The 25,026-nt window shown below is 70.6% G+C and overlaps 1 protein-coding gene across 3 annotated transcripts in view; it reads left to right on the top strand.

Moving 5' to 3' along the window:
• Nucleotides 1-25,026, top strand: part of SPEG (striated muscle enriched protein kinase) — a 33,931-nt gene that overhangs the window by 1,724 nt on the left and 7,181 nt on the right. For 2 of the 3 annotated variants that reach the window (XM_082762994.1, XM_082762993.1), the window contains exons 2-29: nt 9,701-9,790; nt 9,977-10,355; nt 11,453-12,933; nt 13,272-13,415; nt 13,924-14,106; nt 15,743-15,954; nt 16,077-16,165; nt 16,368-16,549; nt 18,588-18,848; nt 19,699-19,857; nt 19,936-20,125; nt 20,225-20,454; nt 20,539-20,658; nt 20,784-20,888; nt 20,961-21,167; nt 21,301-21,424; nt 21,543-21,715; nt 22,350-22,462; nt 22,654-22,822; nt 22,914-23,007; nt 23,142-23,342; nt 23,453-23,513; nt 23,633-23,710; nt 23,825-23,997; nt 24,089-24,115; nt 24,300-24,452; nt 24,799-24,841; nt 24,936-25,004. In XM_082762994.1, coding sequence (XP_082619120.1) covers nt 9,701-9,790; nt 9,977-10,355; nt 11,453-12,933; nt 13,272-13,415; nt 13,924-14,106; nt 15,743-15,954; nt 16,077-16,165; nt 16,368-16,549; nt 18,588-18,848; nt 19,699-19,857; nt 19,936-20,125; nt 20,225-20,454; nt 20,539-20,658; nt 20,784-20,888; nt 20,961-21,167; nt 21,301-21,424; nt 21,543-21,715; nt 22,350-22,462; nt 22,654-22,822; nt 22,914-23,007; nt 23,142-23,342; nt 23,453-23,513; nt 23,633-23,710; nt 23,825-23,997; nt 24,089-24,115; nt 24,300-24,452; nt 24,799-24,841; nt 24,936-25,004 — 5,510 coding nt within the window. The remainder of the gene's footprint in view (nt 1-9,700; nt 9,791-9,976; nt 10,356-11,452; nt 12,934-13,271; nt 13,416-13,923; nt 14,107-15,742; nt 15,955-16,076; nt 16,166-16,367; nt 16,550-18,587; nt 18,849-19,698; nt 19,858-19,935; nt 20,126-20,224; nt 20,455-20,538; nt 20,659-20,783; nt 20,889-20,960; nt 21,168-21,300; nt 21,425-21,542; nt 21,716-22,349; nt 22,463-22,653; nt 22,823-22,913; nt 23,008-23,141; nt 23,343-23,452; nt 23,514-23,632; nt 23,711-23,824; nt 23,998-24,088; nt 24,116-24,299; nt 24,453-24,798; nt 24,842-24,935; nt 25,005-25,026) is intronic. The other variant, XM_082762995.1, reaches the window with a different exon arrangement.

Genomic DNA, 25,026 nt, shown 5'->3' with positions numbered 1-25,026 from the left:
GCCCTGCAGCGGGGAGCTGTGGGGTCACTGCATGCTGCACCACTTTGGGGATGGTGCTGGGGGACATGGAGTGCAGTGCTGTGTGGGGGGGTGCCCGAGGCTCTCTGCACCGTGGGCTTCACCCTGCTCTCGTGCTCTGACAAGCAGCGTGTCTGCCTGGTGCCACCAGCCCTGCCTCTGCCTTGGGCACTGCCTGATTCCCCTGGTGCCCGTTCCCGTTGTGCTGACGCACTCCTCCCTGCTCCCGATTCCCAGCCTCCGGCCCTGGTGGCCACATTTCTGGAGCAGCCGGGGCTGCGAGCTGGGTTAATGTCACCCTGCCCCAGGCGCTCCTCCGAGCCAGCACTGGGGCTGCGGGCATGCTCTGCCTGGAGCAAGCAGCCTCCAAAAAGCCACCCTGGGGTGGCCACCCTGGAGGTGGCTGAGCCCTGCCCCAGGGCACTGCGCTCTCTGTGCCATGCTGCAGTGGTGCCCGAGGTGTGCCACATCCCCAGGCTTTGCTGGGGAGGCTTCAGGAAGCAGTGGGATGGAGTTCAATGCCCAGGTGCAGAGGGACCCGTGCTGGGGAGGCCGTGCTGAGGGGGTTTGGTGGGGGTCTGCAGGCGCAGCACCCCCAGGAGGCAGCAGGCCAGGCCCTGGCGCTCGGCGTGCTGTTCCCCTGAGTCCATTTTGTCCGTGCCGGGAGCTGTGCGGTGAGACGGGGCGTCCTGTGAAATGGAGGAGCCGTGCCATGGCCCTGCAGCCCCTGCCCTGACACCCTGCCAGGCCCCGGCGCCTGGGCTCGCCAGCACCCAGCACCGAGGCTCCGGCTGCTCGGGGGGCTCCCCTCCTGGGGACCTGGCTCTCCAGGGGCCGTGGGTGTCCCACTGGTGGCAGGGCCAGGCAGGGACACCCTGTCCTTGTTCCCTGGGTGCTCTGTGGGTCAGGCTATGGCCAGACGGGTGCAAGGTGCCCCAGCAGGACGGGGTGCTGCTCTGGGCTTGGGGGCCCTGTCCCCGGTGTCTGGAGGGTGCAGAGGTCTCCGGTGGGTGCAGAGCCCTGTCCTCCGCCTCCTCCTCCTCCCCCTGAGCTGCAGCTCTCCATGGGGCTGACGCTGGCTCTCCCAAGGTGGCTCAGGTCACGGCTGGAGGGGTGGGGGGGCTCTGTGCTGCCCGGCTCCACGCTCAGCCCCGGCAGGTCCTCCTGCAGCGGCTCTGCATTCCCCCTTGCTCGCACGAGCCCGATTTAGCTCTTCTAATCCCTTGCCCTGAATCTGTCGCTCCACCCCACTAATGATTTTCTCCTGCTCTTCTCCCTGCGTGTGTCAGTGCCTGGCGTGGGGATCGGGGAGCACACGCGTGGGGCTGGCCAGGAGGGGTCCCCGGGGTGGGCTGCCCCCCCTGTGTCCCACCTTTTTGCCCCTGCACCACCAGTGCAGGTTCTCCCTCGTTTCCTGGCCCTGTGGGTGCAGGTGGGGTGGGGTGGGGTGGGGTGGGGTGTCCCCTCTCCCACTGGCTCCAACACCAGGCTGCTCTGGGGTCTCACGGGTCTGCAGACCCCAGATCCTTCCCAGGTCCCCACCATAGTTCCATCATTCCCAGGCCCGCTAACGCCTGTATCACTTCTCGGCTGCATTTCCTGAATTTTTCCCCGTAAACCGGATTAAATCACCTCTCAAAAACTCCAGCTAATCTCCTTTTCAAGAGCCGAGCCCCCCCTCGCCGTGCCAGCGCTGGGGCTGCGTCTTATTTCAAGGTTGGCTTTGCCCGTCCCGGCTGCAGCGCAGGGTCTCTCCGCTCGCCTCCACCTGCACTCAGCAATCAAGGCGCCCTGTAACCTTTCCTCCTCGGGGAGCAGAGAGGCTGGGCGCAGGGGCAGGGGCAGGGGAGGCACACGGGGCTGTCCGTGTGCGGTGGCCCCGCACGGCCCCTTCCCTCTGTCGGTGCTGGGGGTGAAGCCTTCCTGCAGCGTGGGGGACGCCCTGGGGGCTCCGTGCGTTTCGGCACAGCCCGTGCAGCTCCGTGGCTGCAGTCCCAGCCCCCCCAGTGCCCCCCCAGCCTCCTGTTTTTTTCCCCAGCAGTGGGGCCTCTGCGGTTGGCGTTGTGCGGTGGTGGGAGCCCGGTGGGGACGGCCATGCTGACAGTGTCCCCGGTGGCTCGGCACCTCTGGCCGTTTATCTCGGTGCCTAATTTTAGGCCCTTACTTCGCAGAGCTGTGTCTGCGCCTCGTGCCAGGTGCCCCTTCCCTCCGGATCCCCTGCCAGCCCTGCAGAGCGTTTTGGGGCCGCACGCAGTCCAACGCCTCCCTCTGCCTTCACCTCCTTCCCGTGGCTCTCTCCGGGGCTGCCTCAGTTTCCCCTCGGAGCTCTGCCCCATCTCCCCTCCGTGCCCACCCCGGCCCCACCGTGGGGTGTGCACCGTGTCTGCAGGGGCTGCCACATCCCACCTGAGCCTGGCACAGCTGGTGCCACCTCGGTTTCAGGGACAGGTCCCCAGGCTGGGCCGTGCAGGGGGAACGGGGCCTCGGGGACCTCCCCGAGGTGGCTCTGCCTGCAGCCACCTGGGCAAGGGGCTTGCACGGTGCCCCCCGGGGCCGGGTCCCCTCCTGGGGCTGTGGGGACCGGGCAGGGGAGCAGCGTGTGCAGCTGTCCAGTCAGTCACCTCCACCCCTGCCCTCTCTCCCGCTGCCGGGGGGTTATTTTTGCTGAGGAATGTGCCGTCCCCTCAGATTCTCGCGGGCTGCAGGGCTTGTGTTACATGCGAGAGGCCGAGACCCGGGCCCGCATGCAGTAAATATAGCACCGCCGCTCGGGGCTGCGTGTGGGACCGCGGCCCCTTCCTCCTCCCGGGGCTGCCCCCCGGCTCCCACTGCTCCCTGCGCTGGTGGCACTGGGGACAGCTTTGCTCCTCCTGCCCCACAGCCCTTGCTCCTCCGGCAACGTGTCCGCTGCCCCCTGTGCCCTCTGCGCCCTGTCCCCCAGCCACGGGGTGCCGGCAGGGCGGGGAGGAGATGTCCCCTCCCATCCCACCCCATTCCCAGCACCCGCAGCCAAGGTCACATTGCTGTCCTGCGTCCCCGTGTCCTCTGCCTGCAGCGGGCACCGTGCACTCGGCATCCTTCTAGTGGCAGCGATGGGAGGTGATGCTGGGGAGCTGGGGTGTCCCTGCCTGTCCCCGCAGCCAGGCTGTGCCACACCGTGCTCCATGGCGAGGGGACAGCCAGCAGAGCAGTGGTCTCTGGTGCTGCGAGCTGTCCTGCCCTGTGGCAAGGGCAGGGGGACAATGGTGACAGGTTATAGCCTGGGGGAGTGTGTGGCACACTCAGGACCTGCTGCCTGCTGCTGGGAACATGGGCACTGCTCGTACCAGGCGTGGTGACACCTTTTCCCAAAGGTCTGTCCCCATGGAGATCTTACCTGTGCAACGCCTTCGCATCCCATGCTGGCCCCAGCCTGCAGGATTCCCCTCTCACAGCCCATGAGCAGCCCCGTGCAGAAGCCTGCTGTGCTTATTTCCCCCTGGGAAAAAAAATAAATCTCACCCCCTCCTCGCATCCCAGCCGGCTGCGTGCACCCACAGCCACCAATTACTCAAGCACCCAGCGCCACCGAGGCCATGGGGCTGGTGGCCACAGCCGGTGGCCGGTCGGTGATGCAGCGTGTGGTGGGGACAGGATCCGTGCTGGGGAGTGCAGGGGAGACCCAGCAAGGAGTGGGGTTTGCAGCTGCCTCTGGAAAGGGGATTTTGGGGACCCAGCTTCTCCCAGGGGCTCCATTCCTTGGGGATGGCCAGGCAGCAGATCCTCAGCGGCAGGAAGGGCTGCGTGCCTGGGGAACCAATGGGACTGCAGGTGCTGGGGGGCTGTGCGGCAGCAGGGTGGCACCCAGATGTGCGGCCAGCCCCCGTACCCGGGGGCTCCAGCTCAGGGGTGCCAGGCTGCGGGGGACAGCAGCGTCCCCCGGCTCTGGCAGGAGGTTCCCTTTGTGCCAGCTCTGGCGTTCGCGTGACTCGCCTGACGTGCGGGGTCTCCGTGGAAACCCCGCAGCATCACTGGGATCGTGGGGCTGTCAGAAATGTTGTATAAACAGCTCCCTTTGTGCTGGCTAATTTGCAAGTTATTATGAAGCCATGAAAAGCTTCACGTTGGGAGGCAGGGGCTGGGAGGAGAGCTGCCGTGCGCCCCGGTGTGCGTGATGCCCGCCTGCAGCGCGGCACGGGGGGGCTCCTCCCCGGGGGACAGGTGAGCAGCACGGGGACAGGGAGGCTTCCAGCCGTGTCCCCACGGGGGTCCCGCGGTGGGAGGAAGCAGCGTGGCCAGCTGCTGGGCTGGGAATTTGGCAGCCTCTGCGGGAACCTGGCGGGCAGGGCTGGGGAGGGCGCGCAGGGGTGGTGTGGGCACCCTGGGGACGCTCAGCAGTGCCGGGACCCAAACCCACAGCGTGGAGAGGGGCCTGGTGCTGACACCCGTGGGTGGAGGGCTTGGGGGGTGCTGAGCGGGTCTGGGCTGGGCACCAGAGCTGGCCTGTCTGCGGGCACACTGGGGACGGTGCGTGGACATTATCTGCCTTGGGGTGCGCGTGGGAGCCCCGGCGTGGGCTGCGCCCCAGGGTGCTGGGCGCAGGAGGGCAGGGAGGGAGTCCGTGCCCCGGGCGGTGGGGCAGGGCGCAGCGGCACGGCAGGGCACGGAGCAGGGCAGGGGGCTCGGCGGGGGCCGGGAGGGGGGCGCGGGACGCGTGTGTCCCTCGCCCCCCGCCACCTGCGCCCCGCCCGGCCCCCGCCATGCCGCTGCGTGCCAGGGCTGGCGGGGAGGCGGAGGCGGAGGCAGGCGGGGGAAGGATGGAGGGAGGAGCGCTCGAGTGATGCTTCATGCTCACAGCCCCAGCCCTCCCGAGAGCCCGACCTGGCGAGCCCCTTCCTCTCCCTCGGCCGTGCCCGGCTGCCGCCGGGGAGGATGCTCGGAGGGGCCCCGGCCCCGCGCCGCGCTGAGCCCCGGCCCCCCGCCGGCAGCGGGCGGGCGTCCTGCCGGGCCTGAGCCGCCGGGGCCGGGCCGCCGGGGCTCTGCAGAAGCATGAAGAAGATCTGGGTGAAGAAGCGCTTCCAGGTAAGGGCTCCGGGCTGCCGCGCCGCCGGGCGCCCGCAGGAGGAGGTGGCGCCGGCGGGGAGAGGGAGCGCGCCCGGCGCACGGGGGGTCCCCGGCCCCCGGGGCTTCGCCGGCCCCCGCCCCGCCTGCAGAGCCGCCGGAGAACGGGGCCACGCCGGCGGCGGCCGGGAGGAGCGGAGGGCAGGTGCTAGGCACCGCTCCGGGCACGGCCCCGGGCCCGGCTTGGCGGCCGTGCCCCCCCGAGGTGGGGTCCCCCCCGGGCGGCCGCTCCCCTCCGCGCCCTCCGGAGCCAACGGAGGCGGCTCGGTGCCCCCCCCGGCCCCGCCGCCGGTGGTCACGGAGCTGGAGCCGAGGCTTTGCATGCGTCATCCCCTCCGCGTCAGGAGCATGCCTGGCACAGGCAGAGCTCCTCCGCGGCCTCGCCGCACGCTCCGCCGCTGAGCAAGGAGCAAGGACGTCACTCGGCCTCGGCGGGGGGAGAGGATGGGGGGCATCCTTCCAGGGAGCCCCCCGTGGGGCACGCCGGACCACCCCGCTCATCCACCCGGCGTGGGGCACACAGCCACCCTGCTGTCACCCCGCCCGGTGCCCCGCAGGGGCCGGGGAGGGGATGTCACCGCAGCCCCCTCCGAGGGGTGCAGGATGTGTTTGGGGACGTGGATGCCCCGTGCTGCAGTGGGGAGGTGGCAGCCCTGCCCAAAAGGGGGCATCCTTCCCCCTGGGGCACCGCCTGGCTGCCCCGTCTGCCCTAGAGGGCAGCGAGCCCAGGGCCACCTGCATGGCAGGGCAGGGTCCTGGCTGTGCGCTGGGGACACCAGGAGGGCCACCCGCTGCCTGTCCCTGCCCCTGCCCCGTCTGTCCCACAGCCGGTGGCACCGGCACCGCATGGTGCTGGGCTCCACATGCCCAGCTCTGGCAGGCTCCGAGGGCCGTGCTCCGTGGCCCCAAGTGCCCCTTCTCCCCCTCCAGTCCCCATAACCCCATAGCCATAGCTAGGGATGGAGAAGCCCCCCCGCCAGGCCCCCCGTGTGGGCAGGGGGGGTCTGTGCATGATGTGGGGAGAAGCGAGGCAGGGCCAGGTCTCACCCCACTGCACAGCAGGGCAGGGCTGCAGCCAGCTGCTGATCCTGCTGGCTCCTTTCCCCCTCTCCGTGGGCACAGAGCAGGCTCTGGGGGGGCTCCCCCACCCCTTTGTGCAGGCTGCAAACGAAAATCCCCGGCAGGGCACACAGCCCCCGCTCACCACTGGCCCATTCACCCAGATCCTGGCCCCGTGGGGTTTGTCCCGAGCTGCTCCTGCCCCCTTTCCACCTCCTTCCCGGGGCTGCTCCCCTCCTCGAAAGCAGCAGGGAGGTGACCCCGCGTCACCCGGAGCGGGGCTGGGTGCTGCTCCCTGCCGAGCCACGCGGGGCTGCTGCACCCAGGGGGGCTCCGGGTAGGGGGGGACCTGTTGCAGGGCGGCGGGGGGCACCCCACAGCCCTGGGGTGGGGAGCCCAGCCCGGCCCCGCTGGGTGCAGCCACCAGACCCGCTGGGGAGCCGGTGGCGCCAGTCCCCGGGGAAGCCAGGAGAGCACCCGATAATGGCACTCAATTGCATTTTCATTTTTTAATGGGGGAATTATCCGCCGATGGTGCAGTTAATCACTCATCTATCTTTCCCTGGCCTGGAGGACGGGCTGCCAGCCAGCACCGGCACAGTCAGCCGAGGAGGGGAGGTGAAGCCTGGCTCAGCCTGAATACAAATGTGTCTCGTGCAGCCGCTGCCCTCCGGCCAGCGCCGCAGGCAGGGAGGGGGCCGGGGGAGACCCCTCGGGCTGCCCACCACCAGGGGCTGCCGCTGCAGTGGCAGCAGCCCGGGGGGCTTGCAAAATGAGCCTGCTGCCCTTGCAAGGACAACTGACTGCTGGCCATGCCTGGCTGCCTGTCCCCGGGGGCGTCTGTCCCTGGGGCTGTCTGTCCCTGGGGATGTCTGTCTGTCCCTGGGGCTGGCTGTTTGTGAGCTTGCTTGCGAGCTGTGGAGAGGCAGGAGAGCCTCGCAGAGCTCCAGGCAGGGAAACAAGGGCACGGGGTGTTAGTGTCCCAGGGGGACCCCGCTGCCCAGACTGCTGCTGGCAGCCCAGCCCTGCCCGTCTGCACATCCCCTGCCCCGCCTGCTGTGAGCTCGCCGGGCACGGCAGAGGGTGGCCCGGGCTGGTCTCTCCCTTGGCAGTGTGTGGCCAGCCCCGAGCCATGGTGCAGAGGAGGGCAGGGAGCTGGCAGGGAGCTGGCAGGGAGCTGCTGGCACCTTAGCCCTGCGCTCCCATCCCTCCTGCCCAGACAGCGCGGGTGAGCGTGGCTCCCACGCCTCCGCCCCTCGCAGGCTGGCCGTCCCGTGCCACTTGTGCCAGGCGGCCTCTCACGGCTGGCACGGCCACCGCCAGGCTGGGGACGCTGTCCCCGTGCTGGGCCCATGCCCGGGGCTGAGTCTGGGCCAGCGCCTGGAAGGTGCTTGGCTGGCTCGGGCCCCGCGCTGGCACAGGCGGTGGCTTCGAAGGGGCTGCGGGGCGTTTGGGCACCCGGGGCACGCTGTCACCCCTGGGCACGGGCAGCGTGTGGGGGCTGCCGGGCACCCGTGGGAGCACAGGACAGCCTATAGGGTGGGCTTCGGGTGGGCAGCAGGGCCGTGTCAGGGGCTGTGTGTGTGTCCTGAGGGTGCCCAGGTGTGTGCCAGGAGGGGAGCAGCACCGTGGGGTGTGTGTGTGTGTGTGGCTGTGTGCACAGCCGGGCATGCGCCGCACGTGCCCACCTACACCCGTGCAGGGCTGCGTGCGGGGGGTGTGCGCCTGGGGGCGTGCGCTGCAGGTAGCCCGGGGGCGTGCGGCGTGCAGTGTGCGAGCGGTGCCGCGTGTGCCCGCGGGCGTGCGCGGGGGGCTGCGCCACGCCGTGGGTAACGCTCTTTTCTCTTTTCCTTTGCAGAAGACCGGCCACTCGCGGCGCTTCGGGCGCTTCACGCATGGTGCGTTGAGTTACCAGGAGCTGGCCCCGCCGCCCTGCCGGGGAGGGGGCGGCAAGCAGGGGCTGTGCGGGGCAGGGCACAGCCCCTGAAATGGGGCTGGGGGCTCCTGGTGTCCCCCCGTCAGCCTGCTGGTGTCCGGACACATGCTGGGGATGCGAGCCGGTGGCAGGCAGCCTGCTGCAGTGGCAGTGCCGGGGCAGCTGGGGGTGTGCTGGGCTGCAGGCGGGGGGAGCAGCGTGGGCCCCCACGATGAGAGCTGTGGCAGGGCAGGGGACGTGTCCCTTGCCAGAGGGCTCTGTTTGGCAGCTTGTGGGGGCTCGGGTGGTGGCGTGGAGGAAACACCAACCCTCTGCTCCTGGGATGGGACATGGCGGTGGCTCTGAGCTGGCATGGCCCCATCCTGCCTCTGGGGGCTGCCACTGATGCCCTGGGGCACACAGCAGCACACGGCCTGAACCCGAGAGCAGCGATGCCAGAGCCACGCTGCAGGGCATGGCAACGCCTCGCAGCATTTGCTGCACATGGCCTCAGGGATGGACGTGTGTGTGCGTTTGCACGCCAGCCCCTGGACACACACGTCCCTGTGCACCAGCACCTCCAGGAGTGCCCAGCAGGGCCCCGGGCTGCGGTGCCCTGCAGAGCACGGGAGGTGCAGGTGCTGCAGCACAAAGCCAGCCAGGGGCAGCAGGAGCAGCAGGGGCAGGAGCTGGCTGCAGCACGGGCAGGATGTGACCGAAGGGTGGGGAGGGGTGATGCCATGTGCTCCGCAGGGGGGATGCTGCACAGGGGGGGGGGGGGAAGGCAATGGTTAGTGCTGGAGAGGCGTGTGGTGGCCGTGGGCATACAGCAGGCGTGGTGGGGAAGGCTGGGGGTGCCAGACCTGTCTCCATGCCCCGTGGGTGCCTGCCCCCTGCCATAGCGAAGGGCAGGGCGTGGGGTGCCCAGCGTGGGTCCTGGGTGGGGCAAACGCCCAGCCCCAGCCCTGGCCCCCGAGGCCAGCACACGGTGCCAGGCTCCCCGAGCCGTACGGCCACCCGGCTGCTGCCCTGGCAGGTCAGTGCCCCGCGGCAGCGCGGGGACGTGCTGGGGACAAGGCCCTCCCCAGCGCCCCACGCGTCTCTGCAGGCCGGGCCGATAACCGGGTGTTGATGTCTCTCTCTCTCTTGCTGCCCCTATGGAAGCGAAGTTTTCCGCTCCTGCAGGAAACAAAGCTACGGTAGGAAGACGCCCGCCTGCTGCCAGCCCCGCTCCCAGAACGGGCCCCGGGCCCCCTCCCTGCCGCGATGCCCCCCCTGTCCCCCTGTGCCGCCTCCTCGTCTCCGCCACCCCAATTTCAGCCGCCTTCCCCCGCATTGCAACCCCGGCACCACGTCCCCTCCTGCCTCCACCCCAAAGCTGACCAGTTACTGCTGCTCCTGCCCTTGGCCCCGCCGGACTTTCCAGCCTTGGTTCTGCCTTTCCCCGCTGGCAGCTTGTCCCTTCCATGTCCCCAGTGTCACAGTCATGCCTCTCCCACCGCCTCAGCCTTCTGCTGCCTGGAGCTGCCCGGGCGCTGCTCTGCGAGGAGCAGTGCCAGCCTGCCCTGTCATCCCCCTGTCCCCTCACCCCCTGCTCTCCCTCCCCAGACTCGGAGACCGGCGAGGATGAGCCCAGCGACCCCCAGGTGACGCAGCGCAGCGAGCTGCAGGATGAGACGGCCTTCAGCACCCCCACGGGTGAGCCGCGGGGACACAGGTGGCACCGGGGGCTCGGACACGGGTGGCACTGGGGGCTCGGACACCACAGGTGGCACCAAGAGCTCTTCCAGCACAGCCCTGGGGGTCCCCGTGCGGTGAGGGTCAGCAGGGTGCTGCTCGGGACCCCTGGGGGCACCCGTTGGCGGCTCACCCCTCTCCTTCCAGGTGGCTCCGACACCCTGGTGGACGCCTCCATGAACACGACGCCGACCTCGGTGCTGGCCCTGTCGCAGGCGGAGGAGCGCTCCAGCTGGTCGGGCAGCCAGCAGACCGTGGTGGAGAAGGAGCCGGATGCCAGCCTCCCCGCACGGGGACCCTACCTGCGCCCCAGTGCCTGGCAGCCGCAGGGAACCCCAAGGCAAGCAAACGCGCCGGCCCCGCGCGGCGCCGAGGTCCGGCACCTGGGCGTGGAGCCGCTGGTGCGGGCATCACGGGCTAATCTGGTGGGCACAAGCTGGGGGTCGGAGGATAGCCTCTCGGTGGCCAGCGACCCGTACGGCAGCGCCTTCAGCCTGTACCGAGGACGGGCGCTCTCGCTCCACGTGTAAGTAGCCCGGGGAAGTGCGCGGAGGGGACATCGCGCTGGGGCCATCTCCTCCCCGCTGCCATCTCCTCCCCTCCGCCTGGGCTCCCTTTGCCTTCTCCACGGCCGGATGAGGAAAGGAGGCTCTGAGCGGTCGGCAGCCCGGCCCCGGTGAGGTGGGGACAGGCCCTGGGGTTGGATACAGGGCACGCTTTCCGTGGGGTGGGAGCGGGGACACCTTGTGCCGTGGCCAGTATGGGTTTGGGGTAATGCCCGTGCCGCTGCACCTCCAACCTGGACCCTCCTCCTGCCTGTCCGGGGGGCTCTACACGTGGATACAGGGGTGCACAGCAGCCTGGGGCACCTGCAGCAACCCGTCCCCACCACCCATGGGTGGCAGCAGGGACGAGGGACGTGCTCCCTCCCCAGGGCCCGCTGACATGCTCAGAGCCCCCGTCCCTCCCCACCGCCTTTGGTCCCCCCCCCTGCAGGCCTTCTCCTTCGACCTCCATCTTCCCCTTTGTGTTCGAGGCTGCTTGTTCCACCAGACCCTCATCTCCACCCTCTGATTTCTGCACCGTGCACACCGAGCGGGGCGCTGCCACTCGGCTGCGCTGCCCGTGGGGGCGGGTGGGGGTCTCGGGGGGGTCGGGGGGACGTGCTCGCAGCAGCATGTGCACGGGGGGTGGCTCGTGGCCTCGGGGACCTCTCTGCCTTGCAGAAGAGTGGGAGTGCACTGCGTGGTTCCAGCATGCTGGGACACCACAGGCAAACTGGGGCGTACCCCTCTGCCCTGTGCCCCAGTCCTGTCTGCATGGTGGCCCTGGGAAGGGGGCTGGCTGGGTATCCTGGCGTCACAGCCCCAGGTGTCGCTGTCCCACTTGGGTGTCCCTGGGGAAGGGAACCCCCAGCAATGAAGGCACGGCTGGGTGACATCAGCCAGCCAGCTCCCGGGGGTCTTAGGGTGGCTGGATCCCCCTGCCATGGCCCCTCGAGGGTTTTGGGGCTGCCCTGGCCACCTGCCCCACAGGGTGCCATGGACTGGGCTGGGAGCCCTGATGCAGCACGGAGACAAGGACGGGCTCTGACCCGCTCTCCCCTGTCCTCTCCCCTTGCAGCAGCATCCCCCAGGGGGGCTACCGGAGGGATGACCCCCACAGCGGCCCCGTCTCTCCGAAGCCCGGCGCTGAGCCCCCGCGGTCCCCCGCTGCCCTGCCGCTGACCACCAAGCCGCCCATCATCCGCTCACCATCGCCTCGACCCGGCGCGTGCCCGCTGCCTCCCTCCGGAGCCGCCCCCCAGCCGGCCGCCCGCAGCCCCGGCGTCCCCTCCTGCACGCCCGTCACCCCCCGCAAGAAATCCTCGGTGCCGACCGAGTACCAGGACACCGTCCCCGAGGAGTACGAGGAGAAGATCAAGAAGCCCAAATCCTCGGGGTACTCGCAGGGCAGCACGCAGGACTCCCGGCCCCCCACGCCCATGAGCGACACGTCCGGCCGTGTCTCCGTGCGGGCGTCCCCCAAGCTGGTGCGCGCGGGCTCCAGGATCTTGGAGCGGCTGCAGTACTTCGAGGAGCGCCGCAGGAGCCTGGAGCAGGCGGACAGCCCCTTCCCCGCCCGGCCCTGGCTGCCCCTGCGCAAGACGCGCTCCTTCGACCAGCCCGGCTCGGAGGCGCGGCGGCCGGGCACGCCGGGGGGCTGGCGGGACGAGGCGGGGGGCAGCAGCGCGGCGAGCCGGCGCCTGGCCTTCCGGCAGAAAGCCGCCTCCTTCGACGAGCGGGGCAAATTCGCCGGGCGCGTGCAGGACATCGAGCACAAGTTCTCGGAGGAGCTGACCCGCATCAAGAGGACGGTGTCCAAGCAGCAGCTGCGGCGCTCCCAGGAGCTGGGCAAAGCCCGGGCGCCCTCGCCCCAGCCGGCCAGCGAGCCCCCCGCTGCCCGCGCCCCCCGCACCCCCTCCTTGCCGAGCACCGGCGGGCGCAAGGTGCAGCCGCCCAAGGTTTCTGCGCCGGCGGAGAGCACGCACGTCATCCAGCACCTGGCCCTCTCCAGCGTGGCGCTGGTGGGGCCCAACGGGGAGCCGGAGCCGGGAGGGCAGCGGGGGCGCAAAGCCCCGGCACGGGGCGGCACGGCAGCGGAGGAGGCGAGGAAGAGTGTGCAGCAAGAAGGCGTCGGGGAAGTGAGGAAGAAGGAGCAGTGGCCGTTGGCACAAGCCACCCCGCAGGGGCGGACAGCCCTGCCCCAAGGGGGGGCCGCCGAAGGGACCCCGTGCCCGGATGGGGGCCCTACCGGTGCAGCCAGGGCCCCTGGGGCGGCGAGCGAGGGCCTGGCCGCCAGGCTGGCCGTGCCCCACGGGCTGTACCGGAGGCCGGAGGCGCCCACGGAGGTGCGGTTCCTGCCCTGGGCGAAGCCGGGGATGGAGCAGGAGGCCCGGCTGGAGAGGAGCTGGGCAGGGCAGCACGGCACGGGCAGGGAGGCGGAGAGAAGGCAGACGAAAGTGACGGAGAAGAAAGAGAGCGTTCGGACAGCGGCTCAGGAGGGCAGGAGCACGAGGAGCAAGGGGAAGGGGCGCCGAGCCCGGCCCACCTCTCCGGAGCTAGGTAGGGCACGGCTTACCACCTCCTGCGGGCACAGCGATGTCCCTGAGCGGGGTGCGGGACCCCAGCCTGCCCCTGGGGGGACACGGGGGCTGGGGAGCACCGAGATGGGATGAGGGGATGCAGCGTGATCTGGGGGCTGGGGGCTCTGGCAACAAAATGAGCCTTGGGGTCGCGATGCTTGCTGATGCCCCTGTCCCTCCTACCCAGCAGGGGAAGGTGCCGGGGGGGGCTCTGTAACCCTCCTGCTCCCACACCCCGGGGACGGGCAGAGGGCTGCGTGGCACAGGATGTGCCTTCTGCGCCCCCTCACAGCCACGGGGCCGTCTCTCCCTGTGCAGAGTCCTCCGACGACTCCTACGTCTCGGCGGGCGAGGACCCCCTGGAAGCGCCCGTCTTTGAGATCCCCATCCAGGACACGGCGGTGGCCGTGGGGGCGGAGGTGCTGCTCAAGTGCATCGTCACGGCCAACCCCCAGCCAGAAGGTGAGCGACCCCGCGGCTCGGGAGCATGATGGGCTCTGGCACAGCCACCCCCTGGCATGTCCTTGTCCCTTGGGGCCACCCGAGCTGGGTGGCTTGGGGCTGGCAGAGCTGTGGCTGTGCTCCTCAGAGAGATGCCGTGCCCACCTTGGGAGCATCCCCAGACAGGCAAAAAAAAAGGGCTGGGGCACTGCATGCTGGGGCAGGGTGCAGAGGGCAGGGGGTGGGCGATCCCCCTGCATGGGGCTGGGCTGTGGGGAGAGAGGGAGAAGGCACCAGGCACGGCACAGCCAGCAGAGACAGGGAATGAGCAAAGTGGCTCTGGTTCCCTCCTCCATCCTCCACTGGAGGGCAGGAGGATGCCAGGAACCAGAGAGGGGCCAGCTCTGCTCTCACCAGGGGCCTTGGGTACGTGGGGCAAAGGGGTCCCCAGGCTGGGCAGGGACGAGGGGGTCAGCGGGGGGCTCTCGTGCCCTGGGATGGTCCGGAGTGACCCCGCGTGTGCCCGCAGTGTCCTGGAGGAAGGACGGGGTGCCGCTGCGGAGCAGCACGGCGCGGCCCATCAAGGCGGAGGGCGAGCGTCACACCTTGCTGGTGCGCAGCGCGCGGGTGGCCGACGCCGGGCTCTACACGGTGACGGCGGCCAACGAGGTGGGCGCCACGTGCTGCAGTGCCATCCTCAGCGTGCGGCCCGGTGAGTGCCGGCGGCCGGCCCGGAGGCGGCGGGGGACGGTGGGAGGGCCGGCGGCAGGCAGGCAGGCAGGCAGGCAGGCAGGCAGGCTGCCAGCTCGGCCGCTGCTGTCGCTGGGAAGAAACCGGCTTCCTTACCCTACAAGGCTCGGTCTGAACCAAAGCAGCTGACGCGCTGCCGGGATCCTGCCGTGGGGGGAGCGGGGTCAGGCTCTGAGCATCCCTCAGCGCCCTGCGAGCGGCCCAGAGGCTGGATGCCCCCCAGCCCCCCAGCCCGCCCCAACAAGCCTGCCCCGGCTGCGGGGACACCCCAGCTTGCCATTTGTGGGGTCACCCTTTCCTCCCACCCCAGGGGACGCCCGGCGCACCCCGCACCCCTCCATCCGCGGACACCCTTCCCACGCATCCCCAGGGCTCTCCCCGCCCCATTTCCCCCGGGGGCAGCGCGCAGAGCCCCCCCAGCTGCCCCGGGGGCCGGCGGAGCCCCGTGCGCCCCGGTGCCGCGCCCTGCGCCCCGGAGCCCCCTGCCCGCCGCCGGGGCTTCGCGCCCCTGCCCCCGGGAGGGAAGGGGCCGGCAGCCCCCGGCCCGGCTCTGAGCCCTCCCCCGCGCTGCTGGCCCAGCCCCGGGGGCCGGGCGGTGGCGGCAGCGGGCCCGGGGCGGCGCTCGGCCGGGGAGGGCGCAGCGGCTCCGGGCTGGACGCGCGCCCGGCGCCGCAGCGGCCCCGGTCCCGGCAACGGCGGCGGCCGTTCCGCGGTGCGCTTCGCTCCGGCTCGGGGCGGGGGTCGCCGGGGTCGCCCCCCCTCCGTCCCCATCCCCCGGTGAGTGCGGGGGGCACCGGGGGGCTGCGGGCGGAGGTGCGGCGGGGCGCCCGGCGCCGCCTGGGGGGGGACGGGGAGGGATCCGGGGGGTGCCCCCCCCTCATCCCCCAGCTGTCCGCCCTGCTGCTGCCCGGGGGCACCGCGGGGGCCGGGGGGGGGCGAGACCTCCCCGTGCACCGGGCAGCCCGCCCGCCTCCCCGCTCGGGCAGCGCCGTAAGGGGATCCGCTGCTGGCTGGGGGGGGCACGGGGAGGAATGGAGCACCCGGGCTGGAGGGGGGCCAGCCCCCCCACCTCGGGCAGGGCTCCGCACGCTCACCCCCGGCCGCTCGCACCCGGCTCCGCGCGCATCTCGCCCCCCTCCCCGCTTTTCCTCCCCGTGCCGTGGCCCCAGGGCCCCCCTGCCACCCGCGGGGGCTCGCTGCAGTGCCGGGTGCGGGCCCCCCAGGCCGGGCTGTGAGGGGAGCGCAGCTGCAATGTCACCTTCAGCCCTCCGCCGGCTCGGGGCAGGGGCAGCCATTCCGGGAATCCGGGCGGCTTAAGGATGGGAGCGTGGCCTGCTGCGTAAGAGCCACTTGAGCCCTGCTGTCGCCTTGCGGGATATCGCGTCCCCTTATCGGCCCCGTGGTGTGCTTCTCACCCCCTCCCCCTGCACGGCCCGGCACCCCTTCGCTGCCGGCCGCCGTGCCTCTGCCCCGTGGGATGCGCAGTGGGGTGGGTGTCCCCAGGCACCCCGGGGGCGCAGGGTGGTGGGGAGGGGGCTCCGAGCCCCCCACCCGGCTCTGGCTGCTGCCAGCTCCTTACCCGGCCTCTCCTGCGCTAGCCCCCGCTGTGGAGCGGCATGGGAACCTGGCACCCCCCCTGGGCCAGGCCAGCCCCATCACGTCGGACGAGGAGTACCTGAGCCCGCTGGAGGAGTTCCCCGAGGCCGGGACGCCCCAGCACCGACCGGCCATGAAGCTGCAGCCTCGAGCGGAGCACGGGGCTGCCCACGGCTCCCCGGAGAGCAGCTTCAAGGCTGCGCCCACCTTTGAGGTGAGCTGGCAGAGGGGGAGCCCTGACCCGTGGCCGCAGTCCTGAGGGGCTGCCCTCATTTTGGGGGACGTGTGGCCCTGGGGTGGCGGGTGCCGGCTGCCCCCTGACCCCTGCTTCCCCAGGTGGCCCTGTCGGACCAGTCGGTGCTGGAGGGGCAGGATGTCAGCATGAGCGTCCGCGTCCGCGGGGAGCCCAAGCCCATCATTTACTGGTGAGTCCGGAGCTCGCTGGGTCGCAGCCGGGCAGGGAAGGAGGGGACGGGCACGGGGAGGGACCTCCCCGTTTGGGGTCTGCCAGCTCGGAGCGGCACCAAGGCGCGGAGCTCTGCTTCTGAGCAGGGGTTGGGGTAGAGGAGAGGGGGCTTGCTGCGGGGCCGGGCGTGACCGTGCTGCTCCCCTCATGTCCCCGGGCAGGCTGCGGAACCGGCAGCCGGTGAAGTACGGCCGGCGGCACCACGCGGAGGAGGCGGAGGGGGCGCGGGGGCTCTTCACGCTGCACATCCTGGCGGCCGAGCGCACCGACACCGGCTTCTACACCTGCAAGGCTGTCAACGAGTACGGCACCAAGCAGTGCGAGGCCAAGCTGGAGGTCAGAGGTAAAGCTCCCATGGGACTGGCCGGCTCCGGCACCCTGCATGAGCTGGGCGGGGAAGGGGCCGCTGCAGACCCCTTCTCGGCGGTGCTGCTTCTCACCCCTTCCTGCCGCAGAGCAGGAAGGGCCCAGCAGGGCCGTGGACCTGCATGCCTGGCCCTGCAGAAGGTGGCAGGGAGGGGACACGGAGCAGCCGTGGCTTGGCCGTGCTGCCCGCAGAGGCCGTCCCTGCAGCAGGAGCCAGGCTGTCCCCCTGTCCCAGCCAGACGTGCGGCCCCACAGCATGGGTCCCGCTGCCCAGCTGTGCCAGGGGTCCCCGGCCTGACCCAGAGCCTGCTGCTCCCCCAGCCCAGCTTCACCCTACGTCCCCCTGACCCCGCAGGCACCTGTGCTGGGGCCAGGTGCTGGCTCTGGCTGCGCAGGGAGGGCTTATGCCCTCGGTGGTCCTGCAGGGGACATCTCCCCCCAGCACACCCACAGCTCCCTCCCTCCCTGCCTGCAAGCTGTGCCCAGCCAGCGGGCAGCTTGGAGAGGTCTCCTCCCTGCTTCTTCCCAGCTCAGAGCAGGTCCCACATTAGCCCAGGTGCCCGGGGCTGGGCTGTGCCTCCCCAGCCCTGCTGTGGGCTCAGCATCCCCCTAGGTCCCCCGAAACGCGCGCGCAGACGGGGCGGGCGGCTGGGGACCACGTGCCAGGAAGGAAGGAGCCCGCGGGGACGAGCGATGCTGCCTCCTTTCTCTTGCCCTTTGCTTTGTGTGCCCTGCTCCCCCCAGCCCTCCCTGCTGACGGCTGCCTGAGCCCCCCGGGCTGTCCCCCCCCGCCCCAGCCTTCGCTGCACCGCTTGCGTCCTGCCAGACCCCGCTCCAGCCTCCGGCACAGCGCAGCGGCGCGGGGGCGGCCGCAGGAGCCGGGCACGTGCCCGACGGACGGACGGGCACCGGGCTCAGCGTGGCCCACGTCTGTGCCCCGGGGCACGCGGTGCTGCGTGCCGGCGTGCGCTCACACCCCTCGCGCGTGCACACCCCTCGTGTGCGCGCCGGCCCCGTCCCCGCCGCACTAACCCTTCCGCTTGCTGACTGCGGTTTTTGTCTGTACGCAGGGGGAGTACGATAAGGGGGTGCATCTCTCAGAGCCGCGGCCGCGGGGCTCTTAGTTGGACACCTCTTAGGCAGTGGACCTCACCTTGTGTTATTACCTTCTGCTCCATCCGCCGCCTCGTCCTGGACGCACCGCGGGGACGCGCGGGCCCTCGACGGCGGGCGCGGGCGCGTCGGGTGGCCGGGGGAGGCGGCACCGAGGCCGGGGGGAGCGGGGGGAGGACGGCGGGGTGGCGCCAGGCACCCCCTCAGCCGGGCCAGGGCGGCCGCACGGTGCTGTCTTGTCTCTCGCTCCGTCCGTCTGTCCGTGTCCGTGTGTCCTGCTGCTCCTCTCCTCGCCGCCCAGGGGACGGGGAGCGGGGAGCCCGGCCCCGCCGTTGGCTCAGCTTCCATAGGGAAGGGGACGCGGCGCGGTGGCGGCTCCGCAGAGGTCACCTGGGAGCGTGGGGGACGAGGGATGCGGGGACCCTTGTGCCGGGGCGGGGGCTGGTGGCACAGAAGTCCCTCGCAGCCTGGCCGCGTCCCCAGGGTCCACCCGGCTCCTGGCCGCAGAGGCAGCCCCAGCTTGGGTCTCTTCTCCCCGGGGGGGGGGGGGCTCGGTGGGGGGTGGGCTGCGAGGCCGTGACCCTTTTTGTAGCTCTAATAAAATCTGTTTGGTAAAGCGCTGTGTGGTGTGTTCCTGGCACGGACACCTCCCCTCACCCCCACACCCCCCGGCCCCCCGCCCCGGCTCAGCTCCGCTTTCCACATCTCGCCCCCACCTCCTCCCCGCTGCACCCCCTGCCTGCGCCCTGCGCCCTCGCCCGCGGCGCCGGGCCCCCTCCCCGCATGCCCCTGCCCCGCACGGCCCCCTCCCCGCCACCTCCCATGGTTGCTTTTCAGTTGCTGAGACGCGTCTCTCTCTCTCTCTCTCTCTTTCTCTCTCTTTCTCCCCCCTTCCCGGGCAGCTCGCCCCGAGTGCCAGTCCCTGGCCGTGGTGGTTCCCCTGCAGGACGTGGTGGTCGGGGCGGGGGAGCTGGCGCTCTTTGAGTGCCTGGTGGCTGGCCCGCCAGACATGGACGTGGACTGGTTGTCGCGGGGCCGGCTGCTCCAGCCCGCCCTGCTCAAATGCAAGATGCACTTTGACGGGCGCAAGTGCAAGCTGCTGCTCACCTCCGTGCACGAGGACGACAGCGGCGTCTACACCTGCAAGCTCAGCACGGCCAAAGGTAAGCGGCGGGCACCGGGGGTCTCACCTGGGGGACGGCCCCGGTGTGGTGGTCGATGAGGCCGTCACCCCCGGGGTTTGGGGCTTCAGGGTCCCCCCAGCGTGGCTGTGAGTGCTGGAGGGGGTGTGGGGATAAGAGAGGGATGTCTGCCCCCCGTAGCTGGTGTGTGCCGCTCCCTGGCTCCCTGTGGGAGCTCTGGTACCCAGGGAGCTGTGTTTGCACTGCGGCAGTGCCACGCACCCTGAGCTGCTGCCTTCATCCCAGCTGTTCTCAGCCCAGCTGGCTCCAGAGCCCCTGGGCACCCAGCTCTGGTTACCAACGTGTCCCTGCTGGCCTGGCAGGGGCCATGGGCAGGGAGCAGGGCAGCTGCCCTCTCCCCACAAGCTGGCAGCTGCGGAGGGGCAGCAGGATCCAGCCTGCTGCATGCTGCCCTGCCCTGTGCCTCTGACATCCCGGTGTGCCCTTCATCGGGCAGGGACATCCCTGTCCCATTCCCCTCCTGGGGTGGCCGAAGGTCAGTGCAAAGCAGTCCCTGCAACAACCTGGAGCACTGCAGCTGCACCGCGCCCCATGGCACCGTGCTGGCACTGCCTGCTTCAGCATCACCTCCCTGTCCCCAGGGCTGCGCCCCCCTGCCCAGGGGAGGACAGGGCACCCTCCCATCCCCCTGCATCCCCAGCATCTCTGCTGTTCGAGGGGAGGGAAGAGGCACCCCGCTGCCAGCAGAGCACCATCCCTGTGCACGGGCACCTTGCACGGGCACCCCATGGCACCCAGGGGTGACACCCCCGGTGCGTGGCTGTCCCCCCCCGTGCCACCCGGGGCCCAGCCCTGCCCGCTGTCCTTGCAGACGAGCTGACGTGCAGCGCCCGGCTGACGGTGAAGCCCTCGGTGCAGCCGCTCTTCACCCGCAAGCTGGAGGACGTGGACGTGGTGGAAGGGCGGACGGCGCGCTTCGACTGCATGGTCAGCGGGACGCCCCCACCGGCGGTCACCTGGACCCATTTCGGTAACCCCCACGCCCACGGCCCCCTGGAGCCCCCCACGGCACAGGGCCGGGGATGCTGAGGGCCGTCTCTCCGCGCAGGCCAGCCGGTGCAGGAAGGGGAGAACGTGCGGATCCAGCGGGACGGGGGGCTGCACTCCCTGGTCATCGTGCACGTGGGCAGTGAGGACGAGGGGCACTACGTGGTGACCGCCAGGAACGCCCACGGCCACGTGGAGTGCTCCGCCGAGCTCTACGTGGAGGAGCCACGGCCGTCTGCTGCCTCCCAGATGTAAGACGGGTGTCCCCCTGCTTGCTGCCCCCTGGGATTTTCGGGGGGTCCCTCCCCTGGGGCCGGGCTCCCATGGTGAGCACGTGTGGGTGGTCGCAGCTCCAAGCTGGAGAAGATGCCGTCCATCCCGGAGGAACCGGAGCAGGCGGAGACGGAGGCGGAGTGCTTCACCATGCCCGACTTCCTGAAGCCTCTGCACAACCTGGAGGTGGTGGAGTCGAAGGAGGCGGTGCTGGAGTGCCAGGTGGCCGGGCTGCCCTACCCCTCCATCACCTGGTTCCACAACGGCACCCGCATCGACAGCACGGACGACCGCAAGATGATGCAGTGTAGGGCCCCCCGCCCTCTCCATGGCACCCGGGAGGGGAGCTCGGCACCGTCCTGCTGACGGGCTCTTTCCTCTGTCCCCCCAGACAAGGACATCCATCGCCTGGTGTTCACGGCCGTCAGCCACGCGCACGCCGGCGTCTACAAAAGCGTCATTGCCAACAAAGTGGGGAAGGCCACGTGCTACGCGCACCTCTACGTCACGGGTAGGTGACGGATGGGGCTCGGCGTCCCCGCAGCACGGTGCTGGGGTGGCAGGGGACGGGACCACAGGGAAGTTCAGCTGGTGAAGAGTGGGGGGCTCACGCTGCTGCCCACCTCTCCCATGCAGACGTGGTGCCCACGCCGCCCGACGGGCCCCCCACGGTGTCCTTGGTGACCGGCCGGGCCATCACGCTGACGTGGAACAAGCCCAAGTGGCTGGACACTGCCATAGGTGAGGGGGCAGGGGGTGGGCAGCAGCCTGGTGGGGTGCCGGGGGCTCCGTGCTGACCCTGTCCCCACGCAGACCCCAGCTCGGTGACCTACGTGGTGCAAATGCAAGTGCTGGGCACAACGCAGTGGGTGGTGCTGGTGAGCGGCGTGCGGGACACCACCTACACGGTGCACGGGCTCACCAAGGGGGCCCAGTACCTCTTCCGCGTCATCACCGCCACCCCCAAGACCAACAGCAAGCCCTCCCCGCTCGTGGGGCCCGTGCAGCTCCTGGATCGGGGTGAGAGGGGCAGCGGGGCCAGGGTGGGGTGCTGGGGTGGGAAGTGGGGGCTCTGCGTGCCCGGCGGCGTGGTGAGCTGCCCGGGGCTGGGTGACGCGGGGTGCTGAGGTGGTGGTGACGATGTGCGTGGCAGGTCCCTACCTGGAGGAGGCCCCGGTCATCCTGGACAAGCCAGACGTGGTGTACGTGGTGGAGGGCCAGCCGGCCTCCGTCACCATCACCATCAACCACGTGGAGGCCACCGTCACCTGGAGGAGGTAGGTGGGACGCGGCGCGGTGCCCCACGCCCGGCCTCACCCCTGGGGCCGGGCACGCACCCGAGGGCGACATGCAGAGCTCCTGGGGTGGCCACAGGCTGACGGCGTGTGCCCACAGGGGCGGGCAGGTGCTGGGGGAGCAGGACGGCACGTGCGAGGTGACGATGCCGGATGACGACCAGCACTGCCTGCGGCTGCTGCGCGTGGGCCGGGGGGCCGCGGGGCCGCTGGCCTGCGAGGTGAGCAACCGCCACGGCTCTGCCCGCTGCACCCTCCGCCTCCGCCTCGCAGGTAGGTGCCCCCGCGCCGGGGGGCCGTGCCCCTCTGCCATGGGGGGCATCGCCCTACGGTGCCCCGAGGCCGTGTGCCGTGGGGGTGGCGTGGCTCCACGGGGTGGCACTGCCCCTACGGTGCGCCGTGGCCGTGTGCCATGGGGGCACTGCCCCACAGCACGGCGTTGCTCATCCGTGCGCCCTGCGTGTATGTCACCCTGTAGGGCTGAAGGCCCTCAAACCATGGCACCTACCTTTAGTACTGCCTGGTAGTGCTGCCTGGTGTCCTGCTCCTCTGTCTGACTTGGGCGGAGGTGTCCTGTGTGCCCCATGAGTGTGTGCAGGGGGTGGCACTGTGCCGTGGGTGGCACTGCTGCAGGGTGCCCCATAACCACGTGTAATGAGGTGGCACTGCCCCCGGTACCCCACACCCATGTGTAACGGGGAGATGCAGCCCCACTCTGCCCCATGCCCACGCCTGCTGAGTGGCACTGCCCCACGGTGCCCTGTTCCCACCACATTGTCCCAGCCCTGCGGCACTCCACGTCCCTGTGCCACGGGCTGGCACTTGCTCTCAGTGCCCCCCAGCTCCCCGTGCCCGCGGCAGGGGGGTGGCAGTGCCCCATGGTGCCCCACGCCCCATTTCTCGGCAGAGGCGCCGCGCTTTGAGTCCATCATGGAGGACATCGATGCTCAGGAAGGGGAGACGCCGCGCTTCGCCGTGGTGGTGGAGGGGAAGCCGCTGCCGGACATCATGTGGTACAAGGTGGGGTGGGGCCCACCACCTCCCCCCGACCCCCAGACCCACGCTCCCTGCTCCCCTCCGCTGCCTCGGGGTCCCCGGGCGGGGGCTTTGGCTTTGTGCCACCCCAACTGGTGCAGGGTGCTGCATCCGTGCCGGTGTGGGGAGCTGGTGGGGGGTGGCAGGGGCCCCCCTGATGCCCGCTGTGCCCCCAGGATGGGGAGCTGCTGGAGGAGAGCAGCCACCTGAGCTTCGTCTATGAGGACAACGAGTGCTCCCTGGTGGTGCTGGGCGCCGCCGAGCCCGACAGCGGGGTCTACACCTGCACAGCCAGGAACCTGGCCGGGGAGGTGTCCTGCAAGGCGGAGCTGGTGGTGCGCTCAGGTACGGCCGCCCGGCTCCCACCCTGCCCGGCCCCACGGGGCAGCCCCCAGCCCCCTGATCGCCGCCCCCCCAGCCCCTCTCCTTCCCCCAGCCCAGCCTGCGGCCGATGCCAGCATGGAGGAGGATGCGCTGCACAAGGCGCGGCGCCTGACCGACTACTACGACGTGCACGAGGAGATCGGGAGGTACGGGGCCACCAGGTCCTCTAAGGATGGTCCTGGTCCTCCTGGGGCAGCTCCCTGCAGACCCCAGTGCCTGCAGGGACGGGGGTGCCTCCAGCTGCCCTGCCAGCCCCTTTCCATCCCTCCCCACGTCGCAGGGGGGCTTTCTCCTACCTGCGGAGGGTGACGGAGAAGAGCAGCCGGCTGGACTTTGCCGCCAAGTTCGTCCCCGGCAGGACCAAGGCCAAGCAGTCGGCGCGCCGGGAGCTGCACATCCTCTCGCAGCTGGACCACGAGCGCATCGTCTTCTTCCACGACGCCTTCGAGAAGAAGAACGCCGTCATCATGGTGATGGAGCTGTATCCTCCGGGACTGCGTGGCCGGGGGGACACGGGTGGGCAGGGCGGGTGCGTGGCAGCGGGGTGCCGAGGGGGGCACGGCGTTCCTGTGCTCCTTGACCAGCGCCCAGCTGTGCCGAGGATGAGCTGCTGGACAGGATGGCGAGGAAGCCCTCGGTGTGCGAGTCCGAGGTGGGTGAGCCCTGGCGGGGCAAAGCCATGGGGTAGAGAGGGCGGCTGGGGACATGGGGAGCTGAGGGGACCGTGATGGTCCCCTGGGTGCCATCCCCACCCCGCCTCTGCTCTCACAGGTCCGCTCCTACATGCGGCAGATCCTGGAGGGGATCTGCTACCTGCACCAGCACCACGTGCTGCACCTGGACATCAAAGTGAGTGCTCTCCCCATGGCTCCCAGCTCGGGGGAGAGCCCCCGTGTCCTGCCCTGCCCCTCCCTGCCCCGGGAGCCTCCCGCCAAGCTCCCAGCCGCCCCGCATGTCCTGTAGCCAGAAAACCTCCTGATGGCGGATTCGAGCAGCGAGCAGGTCCGCATCTGCGACTTCGGCAACGCGCAGGAGCTGACGCCCGACGAGCCGCAGTACTGCAAGTACGGCACCCCCGAGTTCGTGGGCCCCGAGATCGTCAACCAGAGCCCCGTCTCCAGCGTCACCGACATCTGGTAAGGGCAGCCCCCTGCTGGGCTGCACCCCGGCATCCCCGCTGTGCCGGGGGGCTCGTGCTGTGCAGTGACCCCCCTCTCCTCTCCGCAGGCCTGTGGGGGTCATCGCCTACCTGTGGTAAGTGCCCGACTGTGGCCCCACATAAGGGATCCCATTGCTGCCCCCTTTCCAGCTGGGGCCACGCTCGCCTCCTCCCCAGCTGTTCCTGCCCCGTGGCACTGGGGCTGGGGTCCCTCCCTCGGTCCCCAGGGCTGGCCGTGCGGCTCCCCCGTGTCCCGGTGACCGTGTCCCCTCCTCGCAGCCTCACGGGGATCTCCCCCTTCGTGGGCGAGAACGACAAGACGACGCTGATGAACATCCGCAACTACAACGTGGCCTTCGAGGAGAGGATGTTCCAGGGGCTCACCCGGGAGGCCAAGGGCTTTGTCATCAAAGTGCTGGTCAACGACAGGCTGTGAGTGCCACGGGGTCCTCCTGGGGGCACGGCACCGGCTGTGTGCCCCCTACCCATGTTCCTGGGCGGTGACGGGTGCTTGGGGCTTCAGGACACCCCAGATGGGTCCTGCTGGGTCTGGACAAAGCCCCCATGTCCCCACTAAGGGTGATGCCCTCCCTCGCCATCCTGCTGCCCCATTGCATGACCCTGGTGCTCCAGGGAGGGTGCTGGTGGTGGGTGCACGGCTGGATACAGGCAGGCTGGGCGCACGGCTCTGCACCACAGGGTGCTGGGGTGAGGGGGCTGCAGGGGACGCCAAAAATCCTGGCTGGGGTGGCCCTCATTTGGTGGTGCTGCTTCACAGGAGACCCAACGCGGAGCAGACCCTGGAGCACCCCTGGTTCAAGGTGAGTCTGGGCAGGGAGCAGCACCAAGGGGCAGCAGGGTCCCTCAGGGCTCGGTGAGGGGTCCGTGTGACGCTGCTGTCCCCTCTCCCCGCAGACGCTGGCCAAGGGGAAGGTCATCAGCACCGACCACCTGAAGCTCTTCCTCTCCCGTCGGAAATGGCAGGTGAAGGCAGGGGCTGGGGCGG

Source organism: Aythya marila (assembly GCF_965140915.1).
Source record: "Aythya marila genome assembly, chromosome: 6".
NCBI classification, from domain to species: Eukaryota; Metazoa; Chordata; class Aves; order Anseriformes; family Anatidae; genus Aythya; species Aythya marila.
The sequence above is the reverse complement of the archived record's forward strand: the minus strand, read 5'-3'. Positions and strand labels throughout refer to the sequence as shown.